General features: G+C 51.9%; 1 protein-coding gene across 1 annotated transcript in view; it reads right to left on the bottom strand.

Moving 5' to 3' along the window:
* Nucleotides 1-26,853, bottom strand: part of COL22A1 (collagen type XXII alpha 1 chain) — a 224,614-nt gene that overhangs the window by 123,433 nt on the left and 74,328 nt on the right. Inside the window, exons 12-21 of the mRNA XM_070802401.1 lie at nucleotides 26,024-26,062; nucleotides 11,459-11,512; nucleotides 10,629-10,682; nucleotides 9,192-9,245; nucleotides 8,525-8,569; nucleotides 4,749-4,802; nucleotides 4,098-4,142; nucleotides 2,471-2,515; nucleotides 2,184-2,213; nucleotides 1,912-1,965 (exon numbers count right to left, since the gene is read on the bottom strand). Coding sequence (XP_070658502.1) covers nucleotides 1,912-1,965; nucleotides 2,184-2,213; nucleotides 2,471-2,515; nucleotides 4,098-4,142; nucleotides 4,749-4,802; nucleotides 8,525-8,569; nucleotides 9,192-9,245; nucleotides 10,629-10,682; nucleotides 11,459-11,512; nucleotides 26,024-26,062 — 474 coding nt within the window. The remainder of the gene's footprint in view (nucleotides 1-1,911; nucleotides 1,966-2,183; nucleotides 2,214-2,470; nucleotides 2,516-4,097; nucleotides 4,143-4,748; nucleotides 4,803-8,524; nucleotides 8,570-9,191; nucleotides 9,246-10,628; nucleotides 10,683-11,458; nucleotides 11,513-26,023; nucleotides 26,063-26,853) is intronic.

The following is a 26,853-nucleotide window of genomic DNA, read 5'->3' as shown; positions in this document are numbered from 1 at the left end:
CCTGCAGGAATGACATGAAACACTTGAATCCTCACTACAAGTGTCAACTCACAATTATTTCTTTTTCACACTCTTCACCAAACTATGAAATCAGTCCATGTGCTTTCATCCCTGTATCTCCACCCTGAAATATTTCAGTTGATATAAAGCATGTGACCAAAATGTTTGAGGTTTCTTCCCTCCCTCCCTTCCTCATTTATCAAATTTTACGTAAAGGGGGAAATTGCCGTTACTACATCCCAGACCCCCGAATGAGAGATCAAGAAGGCTGCCTTGGGAATAAGCAGGCCTGGGCACTGTTACCTTCTTATTCCTTAGTGCGAACCGGGAGGGAAAGTCACTCTGCTCTGTGCAACTCGGAGGACGTGTTGCTGCACTGTGCACTCAGGGGTGAAAAGACGATGGGCTAGACTGTCAGATGGATCTGGGCTCAAAGCTCAGTCTTGCTTTTTAGCTATGTGACTTTGTGCAAGCTACTTACTTATATCTCTGTGCATATCTTCTTTGGTTAAAAAAAAAAAAACTTCACCCTTCCATACTATGCATATGTTTGCCTACAAGATGTACTACAATACAGATGATCAATACTTGCCACTTACTGATCTGAGCACACTGTATTACCCATGTTATCTACTTTACATCTCTCAACATACTGACGATGGTGGAGAGATTTGGAAATCAAGCCTCAGAAGGGTTTAAGCAAGGTATCTAAGGTTATAGAGACAGAAGGGAAGCTATTCTAACCTGAATTTTTTGATGTGAAAATTTTCTAATTATACTGGAATTAAACATCTTCTCAATTCTAAAGGAAATCAACCCTGAATGTTCACTGGAAGGACTGATGCCGAAGCTCCAATACTTTGGCCACCTGGTGAGAAGAGCCAATTCATTAGAAAAGACCCTGATGCTGGGAAAGACTGAGGAGCAGGAGGTGACAGAGCATGAGATGGTTGGCTGGCATCATCAAATCAAACGACATGAATCTGAGCAAACTCTGGGAGATGGTGAAAGACAGGGAAGCCTGGCATGCTGCAGTCCATGGGGTCACAACGAGTCAGACATGACTGAGTGACTGAACCACAGCAAAATACATCTTCTAAGTTTCTTCTAGTTTTACCCCAGCAAGAATATCCACATTTATCCTAATGAGGAATAGGCTTTACTGTAAATCTGATTATAAATCTGACTTATGATAAATCTGAGTTACTTTAAGTATGATCTATGGGCATTTCAAAATAAGAGTTGTTTTATTTCCTTCAATGAAACAGTCACTTGAAAGAAGCAGAAGTATGTTACCAAAAGGGACCTGATTCAACCTCCACCATGTGGAATTGACTGATTCATATTCATTATCCTTAGTATCTGAACTCACATCAAAAATCATCACAGAGTCCCTCTGAAAGGCCTCTTCCCAGATGGTAATTCTTAACATTAAATTCTTAACAGAGGGAGAAACCGAAGGCTGAAGTGTTCCAAACCACTTCAAAGTCAGGATTAATGAGAAACAAGCGAAAAGCAAATGTGCACTGGAAACGATTCAATCGGCGTTGAAGTGTCCAATGTTTTTAATTCTGTTTTATCTGAAAGGACGGTAAAACACCAGACTGAGCACCAGAACCCCAGCCCTGGCCAGTCTGGGCCTGGGGACTCTGGAGGCAGGCTGCCTGGGCTTCGACTCCAGGTGCAGACGTGCTCACGCCTGACTCGCTCCCGGCAATCTCAGCCCTCAAGGCCCAGTGTCTCCCGTGCTAGATGCTGGCAACAACCCCTGTCACTCAAGGTGACGGGATGAGACTCTGAAATAACCCTGAAATGACTCGGCAGCGAGAATGGCCATGATTTTGCAGACCTAGAGGTATTCAGAGCGGACCCCTGGCTGGGGGTGGGGGCGGGGCGGTGGGGGTGACTTACCGGGGCGCCTGGTGGCCCAGGTGGGCCCTGGTGACCCCGAGGTCCGGGGGCTCCCTGGTAACACAAGCCAAACGCGAATTAGCCGTGACACCCTCTCCTCATGTCCCAGGCCTCCAACCAGGACCCTCTGCTGACTGTCTTCTTCCCGAGTTCCCAGCGTCTCTGAGGGGCTCCGTCTGAGCTCAGCAAGCAGTCTCACCACTACGCTGGTGGCCTTTCTATCTCTGCCACCACCTGGGGTGCCAGGACAAGAGAACCCACATCCCGCTTACCTGCTCGCCTTTCAGGCCCTCTCTCTGCACCTGGGGGACAAACCAGACGTCAGCAAAGCTGGCAGCCTCTTCTCAACAGTCACCCTCACTCCACTCCATGGTGGGCATTTGCACAGCCATTTCTGACTTTCCTCTGATTTTATCCCATTTTCAGTGTGCAAAAGCTTCAGACTCTCTTGTCATCAGAAGAGTTCCTCCTCATTCTCAGAGGCAACAACTCTCCCAACTACACAATACGATCAGTGTCTGAGTCCGGGATTTTACCCTCTAGGGGCTGCACCACTTACCACAGAGCCTGGAAGCCCAGGGGGGCCTGCAGGACCCACGGCACCCTGCAGAGAAATGACAGGCATTTCATTATAGGGAACTATTTTGATATTGAGCTATAGCCCCAATGACTGTTTCAAATTGTAAAGCAGCCAAGATCTGTCCCAGTAACATTCCTTCAACATGAGTTGAGAGTCACTGTATCATCACCCAAGAACCTCTGGTTTCTAGACCCTTCCAGCAAATGCTCCAAATCATACCATGGCCCTTGGACCTTGTCTTCCTACTTCTGCTGCATTCATCATAATAAGCAATGAAAACTCACCTATCAGTTTGGTCCCAATCAGGAGGGACCAAACATCTCTATAAATGAGGGGGAGGTTGGAATTTATAATACACACACACACACATGCAGTAGTGGGAAAGAGCTGTCACCTAGATCCAAACTTTAAGAACCATCCCCTCTTAGTGACTTGAAATAAACTACTTATTTTAGGCTCTAGCATCCTCGGTGTCAAGAAACTTCAAGAATACATTAAAATCCTGACACCAGATAACAGAGCAATATAAATCTCAACTCTAAAAATATTTAGACAGAGAGAAAATAATTAGGCAAGAACCGAAGTTCAAGTGAGCAAGTCTGGAAGGGATCAACCTTCTCCAGCCACCACTGCTAAAGAGAGGCTTTCTCAGCCCACAGGTGTCTTATTTATAACTATACCCTGTTTCTGGAAGGAGTCAGAGCAGCCTTTTTCATTTCCAGCATGTGCTGGGAAGGCATCCGAGTCGGGCAGTGACCTTGACCTGTGCTCTGCAGTGTGACACTGAGCAGTGACGCATCTCTGGTCCAGCTCTCTGCTTTAGCCGGACTCCCCCCGCTGCCCCGTCTCTCTCCTGGCTGTTCTCAGACCCAAAGTCTGATGTCTTTCTTAAGGGCCTAATCATCTGAAAGAAACTCTTTCTCTTGTACTAAATGCAGGGCTGGGTCTCATCACCCCTCCTGCCATAAATCCAGAGCACAGCCTGCCTTCTCCATTTCCCTTGTGACCCTGAAGGCCTAGCAAGGTTATCATCTTCATACATTTTCATAGCGCTTCACAATTTTACATGCAGTTCTTTGCATAACAGAAATCCTAAGCAGCAAATTCAGTTAATAAGCCTTGTTGTGAAAATGTTCTAACACAGATGATCAGCAGGATGAGATGCAACCTCTATTTTATTTATGAAATACCCAACACATTTTCAGAATTATAATTCTGGTTAAAAAAAAAAAAAACAGTAAACGTTGCAAAGGAGAGAAAGAGGAAAAGGAATTTGTAAGATTTTTCTATTTGCTCCTACTCTGCCTTAGCCCAAAAAGCCATTTAAGTAGCACAACATTTTAGTATGTCCAGATGTTATATAATGGGGATTTTCATTTGTTTTTTAGATGGATTTTTATTCCCCCAAATAGAAAAACATGTTTAAATACAATAACCAGAAATTTTTTGTAGGCTGAGTTCTAATGCACGATTCACCACCTCTGTCTGCCCTTCGTTCCCCGAACTCTAGCGTGGCCACCCCCCAAAACACAGGCCTCAATTTGTTCAGGGGAGCAGCTCCACAGCTGCTCATCGGGAGCCGTCCCCACCCCAGCACCTGGCTTACCTTCTCCCCCTGGGGCCCTGGCTCACCGGGAGGGCCGGGTCTTCCCTGGAAAGAGAACACGGGGTCCATCAGGGGAGTGAGTGGAAAAGGCAGGGCTGAGGGTAACACACCTCCAGACCTGTTCCTGGCCTTTTCCCCAGAAGGGCCCCTCCACAAGTTTTCCCAGACTGCACTTGTCGCTATGAAGCTTCCCCAGGCCCACATCTCCACGTGGTTCCCTGTGGGCTCGTGGATGCATCTCACGGAACACCCGTGTCAGGACTTTAAGAGTTGCGTTAATTTGCACAGCTTCATATTATTCCCTGTATTTAATACACACCCTGATTTATTCAACTTGTTTCTTATTTATGAGCATCTGGGCTGTCTGTAATCTTTTAGTCTCGGGGACAGGACTGCAACATCCATCACTTTGAACACACGCATATCGCCTGTGGTCTTCCCATTAATGACCAGCTGTCGTGTTACTACGGTTAGACCAGTTTTAAAGTGGTGTGTTCTCTGGGATCCCTCCACTCTGGCGTGGAGGAGTCCATGAGTGGCAAGCTGGGGGCTGGTCATTAAGCCTCCCAAAGCCCCCAGCCGAGCAGGATAGACTGAAGCCCACAGGCCCTATGAGCCTGACCCAGGCCCCACCCTGTCCTGCCCACCTACCTGCTCACCAGTCTCCCCCTGCTTCCCGGGGAATCCATCCAGGCCTTGCTCCCCCTGGCAAAGGAAGGAAAGTGAGATGAACAATGGAGGGACATGCCCAGGGTCAGAGGCACAGAAACAAAGCAGCAGCGAAGGCATTTAGTGCTCCACTGTGCTCTACTCTCCACCAGGCACCAGGAGAGAACCCCCCAAACACACACACACACACACACACACACACACCAGGAGATACACACACACACACCAGGAGACACACACACACCAGGAGACACGCATACACACACCAGGAGACACATACACATACATCAGGAGACACACACACCAGGAGACACACACACACACCAGGAGACACACACACAATACACCAGGAGACACACACACATACCAGGAGACACACACACACACGACACACACACACACACCAGGAGACACACACATACACCAGGAGACACACACACACACGAGACACACACATACACCAGGAGACACACACACACACCAGGAGATGCACACACACACGACACACACACACACACCAGGAGACACTCACATACACCAGGAGACACACACACATACCAGGAGACACACACACATCAGGAGACACACACACATACCAGGAGACACACACACCAGGAGATACTCACACATACACCAGGAGACACACACCTGGAGAGCCCCTCCCCTGTCTACACACACACCCACACACCAGGAGAGAAAGAGACACACACACACACCCCAGGAGACATATATACACCAGAGACACACACCAGGAGAGCCCCTCCCCTGCCTACATACACACACACACACACACACACCCAGGAGACACACACAGAGTAGACTGGACTCTACGTGTACTGGGGGTCAAGGGGCACAGAAGCTGCAGGGAGGTCCCAGAGCTGCTGGTGGCAGAGCCATGGGCTGCTGAGCCCAAAGCTGGTGCTCCAACGCCCGGGCTTCCATCCCCAGACAGGGCAGGACCCTGGGATGTCCTCCCCAGGACCCCAGGAGGTTGCCATCACACCCCGCCAAAGCTGTCCAGAGAGCACGCTCTTCTGGACAGAGCGGGGGCGGCTGTGTCCATCCCCTGGTCCCCAGGGAGTGGGCACCCCTCTTTTTGACTGATTAGACCCACTGTACACTCTGCTGACTGCCCTGAGCCCAGCGGCCCCTGGACAATCCATTCAAGCCTCACTGCCCCTCAGTCACTAGGAGGTCCTTGTGTCCACAGAGCCTCCATACCTCGTGCCTGGCAGGGCCTTTCTGGAAGATGCCAAAAGCAAGGCTGGCCCACCCACCCCAAGCCCGCAGAGAAGGTCCTGACAGGCGGTAGCAGAGCTGGGCTTGGTGGCAGGTGGGCACTGGCTCTCTCTGGCCATGCTCCACTTCTAGGCGGCCAGGCAGCGGGATGCACCTATCTCGAGGGGAGATGGAAACTTCCTTTTTGCTGATTTAAGAAATTTAGGAGGTTCACGAGAAAATAAACTGTTCTAAGTACTTATCAGATATAAGAACTGGAAAGGAGCCCAAGAGATCATGCAGCCCAAGCATCTGGTTTGACAGATGGGAAAACAGAGGTGCAGAGAAGGAACCAGCTCCCCCCAGAGTCGCCGAGAACATCGGCAAGGGAGCTGGGGATCAGAGTCAAAGCAGAGCTCTCAGTGCTCAGGTTATGCCTCCCTGCCAATCCGCTATGCCTCGCTGTTTCTCTTCTTCTCGTCTCCCACCCTCCGTAAATACGGCCTCTGTTGCCCAGCACTGCTCTAAGCATTTTACAAACATTAGGTCATTTAATCCTCATAGCAGCCTTACATAATAGCTACTCTCTACACTGAGGACACTTGAGACTCAGAGGTGAAACGAACTCTCCAAAGGCCACACTGCTTGCAGACCCCAGAGCTGAGCCTGAAACTCCGGCAAGCTGGCTCTGAAATCACCATGCAGGGCGTCCCCTGGGCCACGCTGTAGACTGAGGCTGATGGCTGACAGCTGGACTTCCTCTCCAGGGCCTGCCCTGCAGGTGACCCCCTGCTCCCCCAGCTTCCCTGCCAGGTGGCGGCTGCAGGGCGCTGGGCTGTGGCTCAGCCCTCCTGCCACGTCTGTTCCCCAAACCCTGCATGCTCCCAGGAGGGGAACCTTCAAATTGGACCCCTATCGCCCTGTGCACCAGGGCTGCCCATCAAGCCTGTGCCTGGACCCCCAGTTACCCGAAGGGTCACTTCCCAGTCCCCACCTTGTACAGAGGAGGAGCAGAGGGCCACAGAGAGGCCCTCCACCCAAAACCTGACACACGGAGCCACAAGAACTCTCTCCAAAGAACCAAGAGACACGCGTCCCAACCACACGGGGCAAGGGATTCCACTGTTGAAGCTGCAGTGATGAAAGTTTGATATCCGAACAAACAGAAACCACACTTTGGGGCCTGAGGTGAGGGGCGTCACCCTGGCTCTCGCCCCACTCCTTCCGAAGAGCCTTTTGGGGACCCACACGCTTCCTGAGTCACACAACACATTCGTCTCCTTTGACCACAATCTCCCTTCTAAGGGAGCGGCCGGAGAAAACCATCCTAAGTTGGGAAAAATAAATAAATAAAGGCATTGGTGTGAAAATGTTCACCAAAGCAGTATTTTTTAATCATGACAAACTGGAAACAATCCTCCCTGATCGATAATAGGGGAATGAGCACATAAATCATGGCCTATTCACACACGGGGACGCTGTGCAGCCATTTAAGATAAATCATAGACGTCTGCAGCAGCACGGCGGGGGAGATGCTACCCGGAGGAAGAGTAGACACGAGGGGATGCAAAGCAGAACACGTCACGTGTGACGATGTAGAAAGACGTCAGAGACACAGGAGTGAGTCCTGCAAGAAATCAAGAAACGGGCCAGAGTGGTCGCTGCAGCTGCAGTGGGATGGTGCACTTACAGGCTGCTGGGTTTTTTTTCCTGTTGCCAGATATGGCTGTGTGTGTGTGTGTTAAGTTGCTTGAAATAAAATTAAATTTCTTAATAATTTAGAAATGTTCTATAAATGAGAGAAACACGTACTCCAGGAAGATGGAACAGGGCAGGTGCTGAAAAGGGGCTGGAACACAGCTAAACTCGAGAGGGCCAATTTCAAGCTTTTGATTTGAAGGAGCCCAGTGAGTGGATGGGCCTGGGATTCCCGGGAATTCGATGCCTGCTGCTGTCCGGGGAGGTGGGGAGGTGGGATGCCGTCCTTCTCCCCACCCCCAGAGCCCCGAGCACTCCACCCATGGAAAGATCTGGTCTGCGGATGACTTGTGACCTGGTGGCATCAATATGAAGGCACAGCCAGCCTCGGCGTGGAGAGTCTCAGCTGAGGTCAGGTCACAGAGCTCAGTCCACAACGCTGTGTGGTCACCAAGGCCACAGCTGTCCCTGCACCCCCTCCCTCCATTGACAGTCAGCGTCCCTGAGGTATGGAGCATGCAGGCCAGTTGCTAAGGAAGATGTGAGTCCCCAGCAGCAACTGGAACTTTTTGAATCCCAATCCTGGGCACTTTCAAAACCCCTCTGGCCCGGAAACCCCAAACTGTCTCTGCAAGGGGATCTCAACCCCTGCAGGTACCAGGCCCACGGCCTTCTGGGCCCAGAGTTTACATTTGGGGTCAGAAGCTAATGCCTCCTCTGCACCAGCCCTCAGTTACCATAGCACACACACATGCACACACACACACATGTTCACACACACATACTCACACACATGCTGTCCACAGAAAGCTGCATGACTAACTGAAGCAGACTGTAAATACCTTTTCTCCCCGGGCTCCCTTTTCCCCTTGTTCTCCATGGAGACCCTGGAAGGGAAGGGAGGATGAGTAACACACAGACAGCCCCGTCCAGCTTCTCTGCACTGAGCTTGAGGCCCCGGGACAGCCTGCTCGCCTGGGACGGTGGTGAAGCTCTGTCTCCCATGTGTCTCACTCCCCACGGCAGCCTGCTTCTCCCTCGGGCCTGGGTGGTGAGCTCGGCCCCTGCCTGGATGAGAGCCCCTGGGGCTGGTCCCCCCGTCCCTGGATTATCCAGATACCCCCAGCTAAGACCTGAGCTCAGCTGGCCGAGTGCAGCAAGGCGGCCCCAGAGTCAGTCCCCACTGCCATCCGATCATGGAACCAAGGAATTGAACCTGAGACTCAGGGCCCCTTGAAGCCACATTCCTCCCCCTCCCCTGGGAGAGGGCCGCTGCCCCACCCTGCATGCACACACTGTCCTCAGGAGAAGCACCCAGAACCTGCGCGAAGGCCGCCCTCCCCTCTGGGAGCAGACGTGATGGAGGCAGCAGCCCAGGTGTGGGCCTCTCTGACCACATGCTCCAAGTTGTATCTATGCACAGATGTGGGGTGAGGACCTGTCACAGGGCCTGGGTCCCAGTCCCCTACGACAGCAACACAGCCCCTTCCAGCAGCGGCCTCTACTTACGGGAGCGCCGATGGGGCCGGGAGGTCCTGGAAGTCCAGGCGGTCCCTGGGATCCCTGCAGAAGAGAGTTCCCAGAGCAGAGGTTTGGGGATGGAGAGAAAAGGGCAGGGGCAGAGAGAAACGCACTCAATAACCGTGTTAGGGGCTGAGACAGCTGCTCCTCATCCGCCGCCACATGCCGCCTGCATAAAGTCCCCCCAAGAGACCCCCCCACTTCTGCTGCCCCCCTCCATGAAGAGCTCATGTCACCCCCTGCCTGGGGGAGCTGGGATTCACAAGCAGCTCGGCTAGACTTCCACAGCGGCCTTTGAGCTCTCATGAGGCCAGTGCAGCAATCTGGTGTGACCGCGCCCCGTGGCCATGCTGGGACCCGGGCTGGACACGTGCAGAGCTCCCGGTCACAGGCTGGCTTCCCGTGGCTCATCACGCACACCTCACGTGGGGCCAGCACAGCCTGGACACGTCCTCACAAAGCCCACCTGGGGTCCCGAGCCCGGGAGCCCCTGCTACCTGGACCAGGAACTGCTGCCGCTTTAAGGCTGTTAAACTGGCCATATTTGTTAAAACCCATTAATAAAAGATTGAGGGCAGGAGGAGAAGGGGAAGACAGAGGATGAGATGGCTGGATGGCATCAGCGACTCGATGGACATGGGTTTGGGTGAACTCCTGGAGCTGGTGATGGACAGGGAGGCCTGGCGTGCTGCGATCCATGGGCTCACAAAGAGTTAGACACGACTGAGTGACTGAACTGAACTGAACTGAATGTTAAAAAGTGCTTTTTCCTCAGCCAAAGATACCCTAATTTTTGTCACCTACTCTACTGAAACAAAAAAATAACAGTGGTGTGTGCATTTACTGATTTTTGTGGAAAACAAATGAAATTAGAAATAACCTGGAGAGCCACAAACAGAGGCAAAGTTATGTAAATTATGATGCATCCGTATCATGGAACGGTAAGCACTGATTAGGAGAACAGGTGGTATTGATCTGAAGTGGGGAGGAAAGACACGTCTCTTGTTAGAAAAGATAAATGGCAGAGAACGGTAGGATTCACTTTCTGTGAGAATTTAGGAAACATCAGGGATGTGAACACACACACACACACACACACACACACGAGCAGGCGTGTGGCTGCATGAGAAGCATTTGCAGGGCGTCGAGTGGGCCCATAAACATTGGTTTTGCATCAAGATCTGTGCACTAGAAACATCAGAAAGTGAAAGTCGCTCAGTCTGCTCTTTGTGACCCCGTGGACTGTATAGTCCATGGAATTCTCCAGGCGAGAACACTGGAGTGGGGAGCCTTAGCCCTTCTCCAGGGGATCTTCCCAACCCAGGGATCGGACCCAGATCTCCCGCATTGCAGGCAGATTCTTTACCGGCTGAGCCACCAGGGAAGCCCAGAAACATCAGAAGAAGAGCTCAGAGCAACACTCACCCGCAGGCCCACCTCCCCGGGCAGCCCCGGCTCGCCCGGTTCTCCTGGCTCCCCCTGCAGCACAGAGAACAGCACAAGGTCAAAACCCGGGGGACTCAGGCCCAGGCCCCGGGGCGTCCTTCCCAGAACTGGATCTCAGCACGGAAACAGCGTCATAACGGCCGGCAAGCCGAGACCTAGGCTCCCCCAAGAAGTGCCTCCGACAAGCAAAGGAGCTGATCTTCACTGCAGGCCTTCATCACTGGAACCCCCAACACACTCCAGTTCTGCTGGTCCACAGAACCAGGCCAGATGGAAGAGCGGAGAAAGCACAGCAGCTGGCGTTGATGGTGAGGAGCCACTGAGGACCCAAACTGAGTTCTTGGTGGCGAAGAGGACCTCTTTATCCCGGGTCAGACGGACCCGCCTGAGCTGAGATCACTTCCGCCTGGGGTCCCGGGGTGTGTTCCGACTCAGAGGCCGGGGAGGCAGAGGGGGAGTCAGGTGCCCACTGCAGGCAGGCCGGCTGGACACGTGGGCTATGGGGCCCCCTCCAACTTAAGCTATGAACTGAGGACTTGGGAACTGGGTCCCCTGGCTCCATTCCAAGTTCCAGGCACTGGGACAAGAGCCCAGAACTGCTGGTCAACCAACTGTGAAAACAGCTCCCAGGGGCAGCCAGGTGACGCCCGGTGGCCAGAGCTGCTGGTGTGGTGATAGTTACCAGGCTGACCTCCAGGGACCTGGGACGATCCTGGTACAAAGGTGCCCAGCTCGAGCCTGGCCCTGGCGAAGGCCACCCCCCCTCAAGGACAGGGGCTCCGATCAGCAGGCCCCCAGAACAGACATACCCGCATGCCTTTGCTGCCGTCTCTTCCTGGGGGACCCGGCAGGCCCAAGGAGCCCTAGGAGGGGAGAGAGAGAAGAGCGGTTAAGACGGGGTGAGGACCGCGCTGGACATAGGCTCTCCGCTGTGGCAGCAGAGGATGCGCCAGACGGGAATCATGGCTGAGATGCTCCTACTCAGAGGGCGGCAACACGCAGATCTGCAGCCCGGATGCCTCCAGGGGAGGGCAAGAAATGCAGGTCGCGGGCCTCTCTCCAGACCCTTGCCTCGGGGGCCACGTTTTAACCAGACCCCTGGGGGGTCTGTATGCACCTGACGGTGGGAGTGAGACGCCCCAGCCCTGCCTCTCAGTAACTCGCCACGTGGCCGCCCCACTCCGGGCCCCAGTCACACATGCGAGCAGAGCATCAGCCACAGCAGGGTTCTCGACCTGGGTCCCCCAGCACCAGATGGGTCAGTCTTTGCTGGGGGCGGGGAGGCTGCCCTGGGTGATTCAGGGTGTCCTCCAGGGGCCCTGGATGCCGGGTACCACTCCCCGGGTGTGACAACCCAAGCATCCCTGGGAGGAAAAATCACACCAGAAATGCTGGGCTAGGCCAGGTATCAAAAATGCTTCTTAAGCTGGGGCAAACTCCGTTCCAGCAAATCAAGAGGAAGCATGCAACACATGTGCCCATGGAGCAGGTGTGGGGGCCTCCTCATCCCACCCCCATGCTCCCTGGAAGTGCAGCAGGGGGGCAACTCAGGAACAGGGAACCCGAGGACCCCTTAGCTCCCATCCAGCTCCCACACCGTCTCCTTCAAATCAAAGGATTCCACCAAGACCTTCATCCCGCTCCCCACTCTCCATCAATTTTCCAAGGACCACAGAGCAAGCCAATGCCTCTTTCTGGGGCTTTTCCATCTGTGAAATGAGGATGTCGGACATTCAATGAATCAATGAACTGATGAACCTGTAAGTAATATTTAGAAGAAAATGCTACGGGCTAGACCCTGCAGGATGTCTTCTACAAATATTTTCTTACTTAGTTCTTATAATACGCCCGTGAGAGAGGTTTCGTTTTCTCACAGACACATCACACATTTCCAGTTTTACCTAGAAATTAAGATGCACGCATGTATGCACACGTCCACACACACACACACACGCACACACACAAATACTTTAAAAATGTTTACAGAGTGCATTCTACGGCCGAACATTCTAAGTTCTTCTGTTATTGGAGAGAAAGACAGACAGACAGACATCTCTGGCCCACACCTGCACCTTTCTAGCCATGGGACCCCAAAGGCAGCCACCCTGGAAGACCATGTGCAGACACCAGCAGGATCACTGGGAGGGTGACCGGCGATTTCAGATATAAAGCTCACACCCCACTGGGCACCCCCATGGCCAGCAAAGGACACCACAGCTCACGTGCGATGTGCATAGTAAACTGCCTGGGTGGCCATTTCCTCGGGAAAACTGGGAGCTGATGGGATGCTTGCTAGGGTCAGACTGTCCCCTGCTGTCCACCCCTATAAGGGAAGGGCAGCTGTGGCCGGAGATCCCTCAGCCTCTAATCCCACCGCTGCACTGTGGGGATGAACCCCCTGCCCGCCTGTCCCTCCATCTGACTATTCTGAAACTCAGCTGAGGTTGAACGAGGCGACCAGTCCAGATGCAAGTGATTTCTCTGATATGGAACGGCGACTAGACACCAGCTAGCACTGCTATCATTAGCATTAATGGCACAGCCAACAGCAATACGAACGGGATACTAAAGACAGTATCCCACCAACATTCCCAACCTGTCATGTTCTGAGCTCTCTCCGCTCATCAGTGCACTGAACTCGTCCCCCCAGCACGTCCGTGTTTCATGCTCACGTCACATGCAGCCCACGAGCACACAAGGACACTGGATTCCTGGTGGCCTCCCAGCAGTTCCATGGCCTGGTGAGGCAGGCTGGGGCAGCGGAAGCCTGGGCACCCAGCCCTGCTCTCCCTCCCCAGGGATCAAGGTCAGCCCCACTCGGCCTCACCAGCCCCCCTTCCCTGGGGAAGCATCAGAGTTTCCCCAAAGGCCTCTCAGGAGGCAGGCCCCCTGCTCAAGCCACCATGCTGGGGGTCAGGTACAGTGTGGGCTCAGCTCCCCAGATGCCTTGTCTGTCTCCAAGGCCCACGTTTCATCTGCTCGGAGCTAAAGCAAAAGGCAGTGTGTTTCCAGGTAGCCAGGGCCAGCACACTTAATGCTGCTTCCCTACAACATGAGGGAGAAATTCAAGATTTCCCAAAAGGGAAACATCAAGAAGAACAAGGACACCCCCAAGATCAGGCCCCCTGGAGTGGCATGGCGCAGAGCTTGCCCCAGGGGTCAGTTACCCAGTCCTTCACAGGCCAGTCTATCTCTTGGCGGCTGCAGGTGGGGAAGAGAGGTCTGGGGGGCTCCTGCCACGGGAATCCAGGGGGCAGGAGCAGCAGGGCACAGAGCTGCCAGGACCGTGTAATAAAGGAAGCCGGGTAGGAGTCCAGAGACAATGCCAGAGGGGACTCGAGAGAGTTCCGGAACCTCTGCTGTGCCCACGGCTGTCGCAGGTCCAGCCCCGTCACTGCTGTCCAGCAAGTGTCTGGGTGAATCTGTCTGATCACAGGACCGGAGCGCCATGAGGTGGGAATCGGGACTCGGTCACATCCGTGTGAACAGTGTCCACCAGGCCCAGAGCCCCACAGGTGTTCCCTGGGCATCCATCCCTTCCTAAGCCACGTGGGCATGCAAAAGGAGACAAAGGGGAGAGCCCCCTACTTCAGAATTAGCCCTGGGGGTATGAAACCCCAGGGCCAAAGTGCAAATCAGGCTGTTGCAGGAAAACAATGGTTTCAAGAGCCAGTAAGTTACAGCTTCAAATCCTGCCCCGTCACTCTGTACTGACAGAATAGGCCAGGTCAGGGCAGCGCTCTGAGTCTCAGGCTCCACTGGGAAGCAGGTGTCATGAACCTTGCTGCAGGATCTGTGCTTCCCACAAATGGGAACAGCTCAGCAAACTGATTTTAGAGAACTGGTATCCCAGAACCAGGGCTTCCCCGGTGGCTCAGTGGTGAAGAATCTGCCTGAAATGCAGGAGACATGGGTTCGATCCCTGGGTGGAGAAGATCCCCTGGAGATGGGAATGGCTACCCACTCCAGTATTCTTGCTGGGAAAGTCCCATGGATGGAGGAGCCTGGTGGGCTACAGTCTATGTCAGACACACCTGAGCACGCATGCATCCTAGAGCCAGTCCCTTCTGCTTTGTCTGCAGGGATGGGCTAGCCCTGCAGCCTAAGAAAGTCAGCCTCTGTAGAGATGAACGAGTATTTTCTTCGTCTAAGAAGCTAACATCTTTTTTTTTTTTTTTGAATCATGGTTGAGATAACCAAGCCAGCACTGGAAATAAGACACGCACTGAGAAACTTCCACTTTCAAGTCATCGTGAGGTCCAGGCATTTCATTTAGATGGGTTCCTGCCCCAGGAGGCTGTGTGCCCAAGAAAAAGTCAACCTGGCCCAGATATTTCATGTTCCGGGGTCACATGATCTTAGCATCACAGAATGCCACCATGTTCACAGGACACACCTTCCAAAGTCCTTCTCTTGAACTCAGCTGCCTGCAGAATCTGTGAAGAGAGAAGTCAGCGCCCTAAGCCGCTCCCTGACATCCCACCAGCAAAGTCACGCTGCCTCCTGGAGCCTTGGTGTCATCATTTGTAAGATAGAGGTTCGTGCTGCTTGAGATGAGTAAACAAGTGGGGATATAATTGTAGACTATAAAATATTATTGATGTGTCAGTTGCTTATATTCTGTGGAGAACTAAGAACACTTTCTCAGGTCTGTAAGGCGGGTCAATGAGAGGAATGGGAAACAGACCGGAGGCTGGTCTGGAGCAGGAAAGGCTGGCATAGAGGGCTCCTGAAAAGGGAGTTTGGAGCTCAGGATCCACGGCAAAGCACACAAAAAAGGAAAGGGGATGGAGGGAGGGAAGGGAGGAAGAGAAGGGAGGAAGGAAAGAGAGAGAAAGATAAAGATGAGAGACGGGGAGGAGAGGAGGGGACCAGGCTGCGGGGGCGGGTCTGGGTTCATGCGACGCCTCTGCTGACCCTCAGCTGAGCAGAAACAGCTTCCTTCCCCTCCTGGGTCTCAGTTTCATCACCTGTGAGCAGGGTGATGCAAGGAGGAGCAGCACCTCCGGCCCAAAGTGAGATGCCTTGAGACAATGCTTTAGAAAATGACTTGAACACATGGGAATCTGAAAAGAGCATCAGGTTCTGTTATTTGGAATATAATATCTGGAACCTCCATTCTTTGCCTGTGAAAAGGAAATCACTCAGCTTAAGATGACTATATCCGTATATACAATGGAATACTACTCAGTCATAAAAAATAACAAAATAATGCTACTTGCAACAATGTAGATGAGAGTAGAGGTTATCATATGAAGTGAACTGAGTTAGAAGGAGAAAGGCAAACTCCATACTTATCACTTACATATGGAATCTAACATGACACAAACGGAACTATCTATGGAACAGACTCGGAGAAGGCGATGGCACCCCACCAGTACTCGTGCCTGGAGAATCCCATGGACAGAGGAGCCTGGAAGGCTGCAGTCCACGGGGTTGCGAAGAGTCAGACACAACTGAGCAACTTCACTTTCACTTTTCACTTTCATGCATTGGAGAAGGAAATGGCAACCCACTCCAGTGTCCTTGCCTGGAGAATCCCAGGGACGGGGGAGCCCGGTGGGCTGCCGTCTATGGGGTCGCACAGAGTCGGACACAACTGAAGTGACTTAGCAGGAGCAGCAGCATGGAACAGACTCACAGACATGGAGGACAGACTCCTGGTGGCGAAAGGGGAGAGGTGGAGTGGGAGTCTGGGGATAGTAGCTGAAAACTATCACATAGAGAAGGTACAAGCAACAAGGTCCTACTGTCCAGCATAGGAAACTATAGTCAGTATCCTGGGACAAACCATGAAAAAAAGAATATATGTACACACACATACACACACTGAGTCACTTTTCTATACAGAAGAAATTAGCACAACATTGCAAATGAACTATACATCAATAAAAAATATATTATATAAAGAAAATACACTTCGCTTCATCTTCCTGTGTCACAGTCACGATGGAATAGAATTACTAAAACCTGGGTGAAAAACAAACAGGAGGACGAGCGTCGATAGTACACATGAAACGCATCACCAACAACAGCCAGGGCTCAGGGGTGAGGGCTTCCCCGCAGCTCACACTGGCAGCTGTGACTCTAAATCGGGGGCCCTGATTTCAAGTCAAAGCGCTGACCTCACCCCCTCCACACACACACTGCCTGGAGGATCTCGCCAGAAGCCCCAGCGGGTAACGTCGGGCAGGAAATTACCCACCTAGGCCCACTTGCGAGAACCATAGCTCCACGGATCATATGGTGACTTCACCGGGCGAAATACAAAGAGAAAACAGGAATGTCTCCTGTTCTATTACCTAAATATCAGAGCCTGCCCCCTAAATCCTGACAAAAGCACTGCTTCGCTGTGGAGATGCCCCGTTAGGATTCCTCTTTGCCCCCTGGCTGAGCCCGAGCAGGCTCTTCAGGTGGAACAGAGGGGTCCTCTGCACAGTGATCCTTCAAGCGCGGCTCTGGCCCAGCAGCATCCCTGGGCCTGGTTAGGCAGGCGGATTCTCTGGCCTCACCCCAGGGCCATCGAATCAGACAGATGGGGAGCGGGGCCTGGCCAGCGGGTTCAACAAACCCCCCCTGTGGTTCAGGTGCTTGCTCAAGTTTGAGAGCCACTTTTCTGTGGTGTCTGAATATATGAGCACAATCCCTGGCTTGACCACACAGAGATAGTCACTTGCACCTGGTCACATAGTGAACAGGCCTGAAAACAAGGACAACAATATCTACCCCGAAACTAAGTAGCTCGTGCTGGCAGACACTTGTGAGTACAGGGGACTGCTGTTACTCCTGGATGCTCTGCAAGTTGTTTTGGATGAAGTGAAGAAAGAGAAAGACACGTTATACCCCTGTGTCAGCCCACCTGGGACACACTTTCTAAAAACACCCTCCAGGCTTCCTGAGGCTCCGGGAGTTGCACAAGTCCTCCTGAGGTGGGGCGGGGCGGGGTGGGGACACTGACATTTCCCAGCTGTCGGCCACCCCTGGGGATAAGACCTCATTGCTGCAGAGGATGCAGAAGATGTCATTCGGTGTAAAAAGTGAAAAACTACATTGGCGTGATAGTAATTATACTCAACATTTATGAGTACTTCTTAACAATAGAAGTCATTATTTTCACTAGTTCACTTCGTCCTTGCTGTAACCCGCCGAGGCCGGTAGAATTATAGTCATCAGTTTATAGATGCGGGAAAGCAAGGGTTGCAGGGGTTGAGTAACTGACTTCGCCAGGGTTACACAGCTGCTAAGTGGCCAAGCTGGGATCTGAGTCCAGCCAGCTGGTGTCTAGGGTCTGCACGCTTGGCCTCCACTGCCCTCCCAGTCCAGCACTTACCCTTCCAATAAATGCTCTCACCCTCCTGTATGAGGCCCTTGGCCCTGTGACTGGGCCATGAGACTTGGCAAGAGCCTGAGTGTCAGACGGAGCTGGAAAAAGTGCACACTTTACTATTCTGGCTCTGCCTGGGGCTGTGAGAACCCGTGAACTCAAAACTTCCTCAGTGTGTCCTTCAGCACCACGGACAGGGTCAGCAGCACCTTTATTTATTCCAACTCCCAGCAATCTGCCCCCACCTACAAGGCTATTTGAGGGCACGTAGGCAGCTAAACTTACTTCCCCCTAAATCCTTTAATTATGATAAAAATAGAAGGCACTCGACCACAGTTATCCAGCTCGATAACCATGAATAATGCACATTAAGGCACAGGCTAAGAATAGGAGATGGGGGTGCTGATTAAGCCAGTCGTTAACAAAGGGGATGAGACCCAGAGCTGGAGGCAAAGGGTATAAATACATCTTAGAAGTTTCAAAAAAAAAAAAAAAAGAAGTTTCACACATATAAACACACACATATAATTTATATTTTATGGCTCAGAGGCTCTATAATGTAGTCATTGCCTAAAATAAGTTCCTCCCCACAAGGGACGTGGGTTTTGAGGGTCAAGAAATCCCAGATAAAGGCATCTCTCTAGGGGCGGGCAGGGAACCAGCATTGGCCAGTGTGGTGTTAACAGTGGGGCATGTAGGGTCAGACACGGCCCCAGCCACCCTCACCCACCGCTCTGTGCCCTCAGGCGTGCCCTAGACTCCTTCAAAGAGTTGCAGAGGCTGGTACTCATAAACTGGACAGCAGGCAGATGAAAGCGGTCAATAAAAGGCTGACATCATGATTCTTTCCACTTCAAGGTACCTCTCGGAGACGATTCCAGACAAAAATCACCAAGCACTGGCCACTAAATTCACCTTGGCCACCAGTGTTAATTCCCCCAGGCCATCCTCTCAGACAGAATCTGTGACATAAAAGTGGATCCATCATCCCTTGCAAGGGTCCACGTCTCACCTGCACCAGACCCCCGTGATATGCAGAGACAGCTGAGACCTTCTGAGGACCTGACTTGGTCACTAGCTCTGAAAGGAGGTGCTGGGAATAAAATCCATCACATAGCAGAGCCTGCGCTCCACTCCCATCCACCTGGGCAGTCCATCTCCACTTCCGCAAAATCCTCTCATCTCACAATTTCAAAGACCGCCTGCCTTTAAAGACACCAAACAAAGAACCAGATCCGGTGGGAGAGACCAGGTCTTTCATGCTGTGATGGCACAAGGTGGGTCTGTCGTGTTGAGATGAGAGAACAGTCACTGTGAGAGCAGGTCTGACCATCCTCTGGAGTAGGGCCCCAGGCACCCCTGTGATGTTCATGGGAAGGGCTCCCAGCTGGCTCAGATTGCGGGCTAATCAGGACCGTGTGAGTAGCCACACTGCCACCCACCGCTGGCTCTGCCCTGCGAGCTCTGCAGGGGCCACAGTGATTCTCCCTTCTCTCTCTTTGTCACTCACCCCGACCCCATCCTGGCTCCTCCACCCACCCTGACTCTCAGATGTTGACAGCGGGTTAATCCTGCTCTAAAGCTCATGCCCCTCACTGTGCCATCCTTCCCCCGTCTCCAGCCAGTGCCTGGCCCTAGACTGGGTAACTCTTAAACTTCTGAATGAAGCAGAGCTCCTTACAGACTACTTCCTACACCTTCTACAATGAAAAAAATCACTGTGTAAGAGCATTGTCCTAAATCTTGGGGGCCTTTTCCACAAGAGAGAGAGAAGGTGATGCCCTCCACCTGAGCTCACTGCCCTCCAATACTCTGGCCACCTGATGGGAAGAACTGGCTCACTGGAAAAGACCCTGACACTGGGAAAGACTGAAGGCAGGAAGAGAAGGGGACGACAGAGGATGAGATGGTTAGATGGCATCGCTGACTCGATGGACATGAGTTTGAGCAAGCTCCAGAAGTTGGTGATGGACAGGGAAGCCTGGTGTGCTGCAGTCCATGGGGTCGCAAAGAGTCAGACACAACTAAGCAACTGAACTGAACTGAAAATTCTATCTCCTATGAGCCAACCAGCCCAAAAAAATTCAGCTGAGTTTCTTCTACTTGCTCGTGTATTATTTTCTGGGGCACCGCACTGTGAAATCCAAGCACAAAATCCATACAAAGTATTATTTATTGCCAGACAGGATTCCTGTGAAAATGCTGAAGAAAGGGCTTTCAGGTTGTTGTTTGGATTTTTTTTTACCCCGTGTACCAAGTGCTGAGTATAGAGTTGCTGACCCAAGCATGGCTTGGAGACACTTTGCCCTGATTCCATCCCATGTCTCCCAAAAGCCGTCACCATCTATAAGTTGTGATCCAGACTCCTGAGGGGGGTTGTAAAGCCTGCTCCCCACCCTGTCCTCGGTTACTCTCCACTCTAGGGAAACTGGGTGTGTGTGGGGGCTGGGTCTTCCCAGCACCAGATCTGGGCTGCTCTCTGCCAGAAGGCCACCCAGGACAGGTTTTAGAGCTCCATGAACCCACCACTGTCTCCCACGTACTCAGTACTTTAAGACTGCCTCCTGAAGAAGCACTTGTCACTCTTTCATGGATCTGAGTACTAGTTTCTAGCAGATGAATGAAAGGAAGAATGATGAAAGACAGATTTTTATATGCACCTACCTAAGGACCTAAGGCAGGCACTCTCACAGGCAATGCCAACCTCCTGTAACACAGCCCTAAGGGACGGGCATCAGCGGCCCCACTTTACAGACGATGAGACTGAGGCTCAGAGACACCACCTAAAACTCGCACAGCCACTGCAGAGCTGGTCCAAACCAGGTCTGCCCACTCCCCAAACCTGCTTTCTTTCCAACACCTGAGCCCACATTCGAGCACAAAATGAAGGCTCCTTTACCCTTATTCCTCCATGTGCCAGATTCCCAGGGAAAAGCAGTGCACCCCCAAAGGGCAGAGAGTTCCCCAATATTGAATGAAGCCATGCAGAAGAAAACTGGACCGACACCCTGACTTCCAGACACCAGAGGGCACTGTGGGTCCAGGAAGCGGCCACAATGCAGCCTCTCCTGGTTCTTCCCCTGAAGGGTCTGGTCCCCAGAGCACGAGGGCCCTCGGAATGAAAAGGAGGTTCACTGGACACCCCACGGTTTGGCCTTGCATTTTTGTTTCTCAATCTTTTTCTCTCCTTGGGGCTCATGAACCACGTCTCCAAGGAAAAAAGACACTGTGCCCAGCTGCAGGAAACCTCACACCAACATCCTCACCACGGTTACTCATTTACTTTGTCAACAGGGAAGGACCAAGGATGGAGGGCCACGGAAGTCATCACCCCTCCCTGCTCTCCCTGACTCTCCCCAAACTAGTCCAAACCAGCCCAGAGCAGTGGCTCTACCCTATCATCAGCATCAGCACCACCATCACCATCGTCATCACTGTCACCAATGTAACTGTCATCACCTTCACCACCATCATGACCATCATCCTCATCATCATCACCACCACCATGACATCAGCACCACCACCACCATCACATCATCACCATCACCACCATCACATCACCACATCACATCACCACCATCATCACCATCATCACCACCACCATCACATAACCAGCACCATCACAATCACATCACCACCATCACCACATCACCACCATCACATCACCATCACCATCATCACCATCACATCACCATCATCACCACCACCATATCACCATCATCACTATCACATCACCACCATCACCACCATCACCACCATCACATCACCATCATCACCATCACATCACCACCATCACCATCACAATCACATCACCACCATCACATCACCATCACCATCACATCACCATCACATCACCATCACCACCACCATCACATCACCATCACCACCATCATCACATCACCACCACCACATCACCATCATCACCACCATCACATCACCATCACCATCATCACCACCACCACATCACCATCATCACCACCATCACATCACCATCACCACCATCACATCACCACCATCATCACCATCACATCACCACCATCACATCACTGTCATCACCACCACCATCACATCACCATCATCACCATCACATCACCACCACCACCACATCACCACCATCACATCACCATCACCATCATCACCACCACCACATCACCATCATCACCACCATCACCACCATCACATCACCACCATCATCACCATCACATCACCACCATCACATCACTGTCATCACCACCACCATCACATCACCATCATCACCATCACATCACCACCACCATCACATCACCATCACCATCATCACCACCACCATCATATCACCAACACAATCGCACCACCACCATCACATCACCATCACAATCACAGCACCACCATCACCACCACCACATCACCATCATCACCACCACATTACTATCACCATCATCACCATCACATCACCATCACCATCACAATCACATCACCACCATCAACGCATCATCACCATCATCACCACCACCATCACATCATCATCATCACTACCATCATCACTATCACCACCACCACCATCATCACCAAGACAGAACTGCCAACGATGATGGGATAACAAGAACAGCAGTGTCACACATTATGCAGGCAAGGGCAGTGGATGAATCCTCTGAGCAACCTCTCATGGTAGGAGCTATTATTTCTTTTCCTATCTTTTACAGAAAAGGAAACTAAGGCTCAAAGTAGCCCAAGGGGAGACACACAATCAACATGAATTTGAAGCTGAGTCTTTTTGACCACAGAGTCTGGGACCCCTCTACTGGCCCCTGGTCCTGGATGATGGAGGTCCACGTTCCAACCACCCATTCACTTCTTAGACAAGTACGGATTAATTGCAGATGTCTTCCAGACACTGTGAGGAGGTCTCAAGTCCCTTTTTCTCTATCTCCCCAGTGCCTGAGGTGCAGGCAGATCTTTTCAGGTAGCCCCACAAGCCTGCTTTCCCCTTTCCCTGAGCCTGATTCCATACATATTAAAACACTGAGGGACCAGAACCCCAAGAACCCCGGGGAGAATATGGGGCACAACAGGAACCAGAGAGGATGTTAACTTCCAAAATGAAGGGCAGAAGCAGCCCAGGAACAGAGAGCCACACACCAGTCTTGGGCCAGGAGAGTCAAGGGGCCAAGAGCTCCTGCAGAGCTTCAGGTGTGTGACCCTCAGCCACTCATCACCTTCTCTGAGCCTCAGTTCACTCAGCTATCGGACAAAGGGGATTCAATCAGCCTCCCAGCTTCCCTTCATGGTAGTACCCATCGGGACTGTTTTCTAGCCATCTTACTAGCAGTGACCTTGGGCAGGCCACTTGACCCCTAAGCTAGCTCTCTCATCTGTGAAACAGGCAGGGCACTGCTTTCCCTGAAGCACCATGTGAACAGTGACACACACAGCATGAGACACAGCTTACAGGGTGCGTGGCCTTCACGGGGCTGATGCACATTGTCACACTGGTTAATTGCGTCACCAAAAATTAAAAAAAAACAAAACAGCACAATTCAGAGCAATATGATTTCCAGACACATCGGGCTCCTGTCCATCCAATCTGCTTGGTATTCTGCAACTGCTTTCGAGAGAATATTCAAGCAAAAAAGCCAGTCTGCAAAGCTCTTTCCAAGTGCATGAGTCACCAGTGGCCTTCTCCCTGCCGTGGATTCAGTCATCCCTTTGACTCACCTGGGCCTCCTGCATCCTTGGAGGAGAAGCAGAGGCTCCAAGCTACTGAAGGTGACCCCAGGGACTCAGGCTGGGGGTGGGCTGATGACCAAACCTCAGAACAGCCACCTGCAAGGGCCTTTATGCATCATCACACCCACTCCCTCGTTTCCACTGATGAGGAAGCAGGGACCCAGAGATGGAGGTGACTCACCCCAAATCGCACAGCTCATATGTGGCAGAATCTAAACTCAGACTTTACTAAAAATGTCCAACTGCAAGAGAGTGTCAATTGAGGACAGAGCCAGGCATGCCAGAGCCTCTTCTGCCAGCGCCACGTGTGTGAGGAGGTGCCCCCACGGGGCTCTAACAGAGCAGCTTCAGCTTTGAGGGTGGTGCTGCAGCCTGGACTCCAGGGCACCAGGGACGTGCCTCCAGGCATCAGGAGGAGGCTGCCTAACCTGAGCTCAACCAGAATGCACGGGGCAGAGATGCAGCTGCTCCTCCGAGGAGAAGGGGTGACTGTCAGTTTCTCCTGGTGACATCTACACACGAGAAGGGCAGCACATCACTCAGAGCTCAGGCTGGACCAGGACCCAGGCTGAGCCCCGACTTCAAGAGGGCTCCGGCAGCCCCAGTCCTGAGCCCGAGGAGCATCTGGGTGTCCTGTTAATAGCCTGTGCTCTGGCTCTGGGCCCTCAGGAACCAGCAAGCTGGCAGTTATCAAACCAAGTTCCAGCTGCGATGCTTTGAGCCTACACAGGAACCGTGGAAGGTGGTCCGTCAGCCCTGCTTCAGGCATCGGGAGACTAGACTCTGACAGCAGGGCTGAGCAGCACCAGCCACCCAGGTCTGCAGGTGCAGAGCTCGTGTTATGCTGTCTGCTCACGCCCTCTCTCCAACGGCTTTGCATTCTTGTGCACCAGTTACTATGTGTGTGAGCATGTGCCTGAGCTTCTAATACAGGTAAACAAAGAGAAGTTCATTGTGGAATCAACGAAGACACAAAGGAATATAAGGGACAAAATAAAGACCCTCACAGCCTGGCCACCCAGACAACCAGAGGTCAACAATGGGGATTTGCTTCCAGAATTCATCTGTCTCTCTTCCACACACGCACATGCCCACACACAATGAATGAGTCACACTGCATAGATATTTTGCAATGTGTTTTAAAAATTAACAAAATATTACCTTCATTTTCTGGGTCATTAATTATCCTTCTAAATGTGACTATGTGTCCATAAGTGTTATTGCGTTACGGAGCTGTGCCGTTGTGTTATGGAACTGCACAACGACGACTCATTCTACAGTGCTGTAGCTGCCGACAGAGCGATAGTTCTTTCCAGACTGGCTTATAGATTTCGCTGAAGGAAACGTGTGGCTATGTACTTGTGCACAACCTCCATTTATCTCCTCAGAGTAAATCTCTAGACCTGAACGAACTAAATAAAAGGTACTCTACAGAGAAAATGGGCTGGGTATGTGAGAGCTCTGTTTCCATAGTAACTTGACAGAGCGGCACCTGCTTTACATCATAAACCCTATGCAAGAGGTTGATGTGAGCCCCCCAGGGTCCAGTGGTCTGCATCCTGAGTCTGCAAGTGCCCAGACTCTGACAAAATGATCAACATGAATGTATGTTGCAAAGTCTTGTGGCTGTTCTCCTGAGAAAAGGGAGATGTAGCTTTGATCACTGGTGTGAGTAGAAGATGGCATTTTAGTGACTATTTTATTGCTTCTTCTAGGTGGACACTGTAAGAAAGTGATCCCCTCTTTCCCAGGATCTGTCGAGTGTGTGCATCATCGCCACGACGGATGAAGGTCAGAAAAGGTGCAGCATTCGTAGCTGGGGAGCACGTCACAGGCCTCCGTCCCTCCATCTGTCCTGCTGCTGCCGCCTGCCACTCTGTCCCTCCTCATCTTCCTTTTGTGCTTCTGCAACAATCTCCTGGCAATTCCCCAAGCTCCTCTGGTCTCCCCCCTCCTACCGGTACCTGCTATTCGAACTTTCTCAGCACGTCTGATCAAGCACAGACCATCCTTCCCATCACTGCAAACAAGCCTGGACAGGTTTTGATACTGAACGCCCAGCGTGCTGGTCCTCAAACCACATCTGCAGCTCTGTATCCCACTTACCAGGAGCCCCATGAAGTGCCCTGTGCTCTTAGGCACTGCAGAGCATCCAGGACCTAGACAAGCCTTTCCCTCCTTGCACTTAACACTGAGGCACTCAGCCGGGAGACCTCTTCCCTCCCACCCAATTCTTACCAGCAGCAACACGGCACACACACCTCTCCTGAACCCAAGGCCCTCATCCTGGTCCTGGGCCACCTCCATGGCCCCTGGAGGAGTGAGACAACGGGGAGGTGCTTACCTTTTCACCCTTTTCTCCTTGCACAAAAGGTCCTCCGCCCTGGAAGGGGAAAGCAAAAGACAGGTTTGCTGCAGACCATCTCCATGGCACGGCACCACACATGGCGAGTGTGCCTGGGATTCGAACGGCTGGCTGCTTTTTCACAAGCTCTGCCAGAGAACCTCTAAAAGTCGTCTATCATTCACTGAGTGTTGATTATCAACATTTTTATTTCATTTTCCCAATGACTCAGCATGACAGTAGTATTCTTTTTTCCACATCAGCTTTTGAAAGATGTAATCTGTTGTTGTTTAGTCGCTAAGTCACATCCAGCTCTTTGTGACCCCCATGGACTATAACCCACAAGGCTCCTCTGTCCATGGGATTCTCCAGACAAGAATACTGGAGTGGGTTTCCATTTCCTCCTCCAGGGGATCTTCCTGACCCAGAGATCGAACCTGAGTCTCCTGCACTGGCAGGCAGATTCTTTACCACTGAGCCACCAGGGAAGCCCAAGATACAATCTACACAGCACATAATTCAGCTATTTACATTCAACTTAGTACATTTATAGACTTGTGCAACATCACCACAGTCAATTTTAGAGTCTCATCGCCCCCCAAAGAACCCCATACCCATGGTTGTCGCTCCCCTTTTCCCTCACCCTCTGCTCTGGGCAACAATCAGTCTCCTTCCTGTCTCTGTAGGTTTGCCTATTCTAGATATTTTATATAAATGGAATCATACAATATGTGGGCTTTTATGACTGGCTTCATAGCCAGTGTTTCCTTAGCGAAGTGTTTCCAAGGTTCACCCTCCTTATGGCCTGTATCAAACCTCATTCTATTGCA

Source organism: Bos indicus, chromosome 14 (assembly GCF_029378745.1).
Source record: "Bos indicus isolate NIAB-ARS_2022 breed Sahiwal x Tharparkar chromosome 14, NIAB-ARS_B.indTharparkar_mat_pri_1.0, whole genome shotgun sequence".
Taxonomy (NCBI): domain Eukaryota; kingdom Metazoa; phylum Chordata; class Mammalia; order Artiodactyla; family Bovidae; genus Bos; species Bos indicus.
The sequence above is the reverse complement of the archived record's forward strand: the minus strand, read 5'-3'. Positions and strand labels throughout refer to the sequence as shown.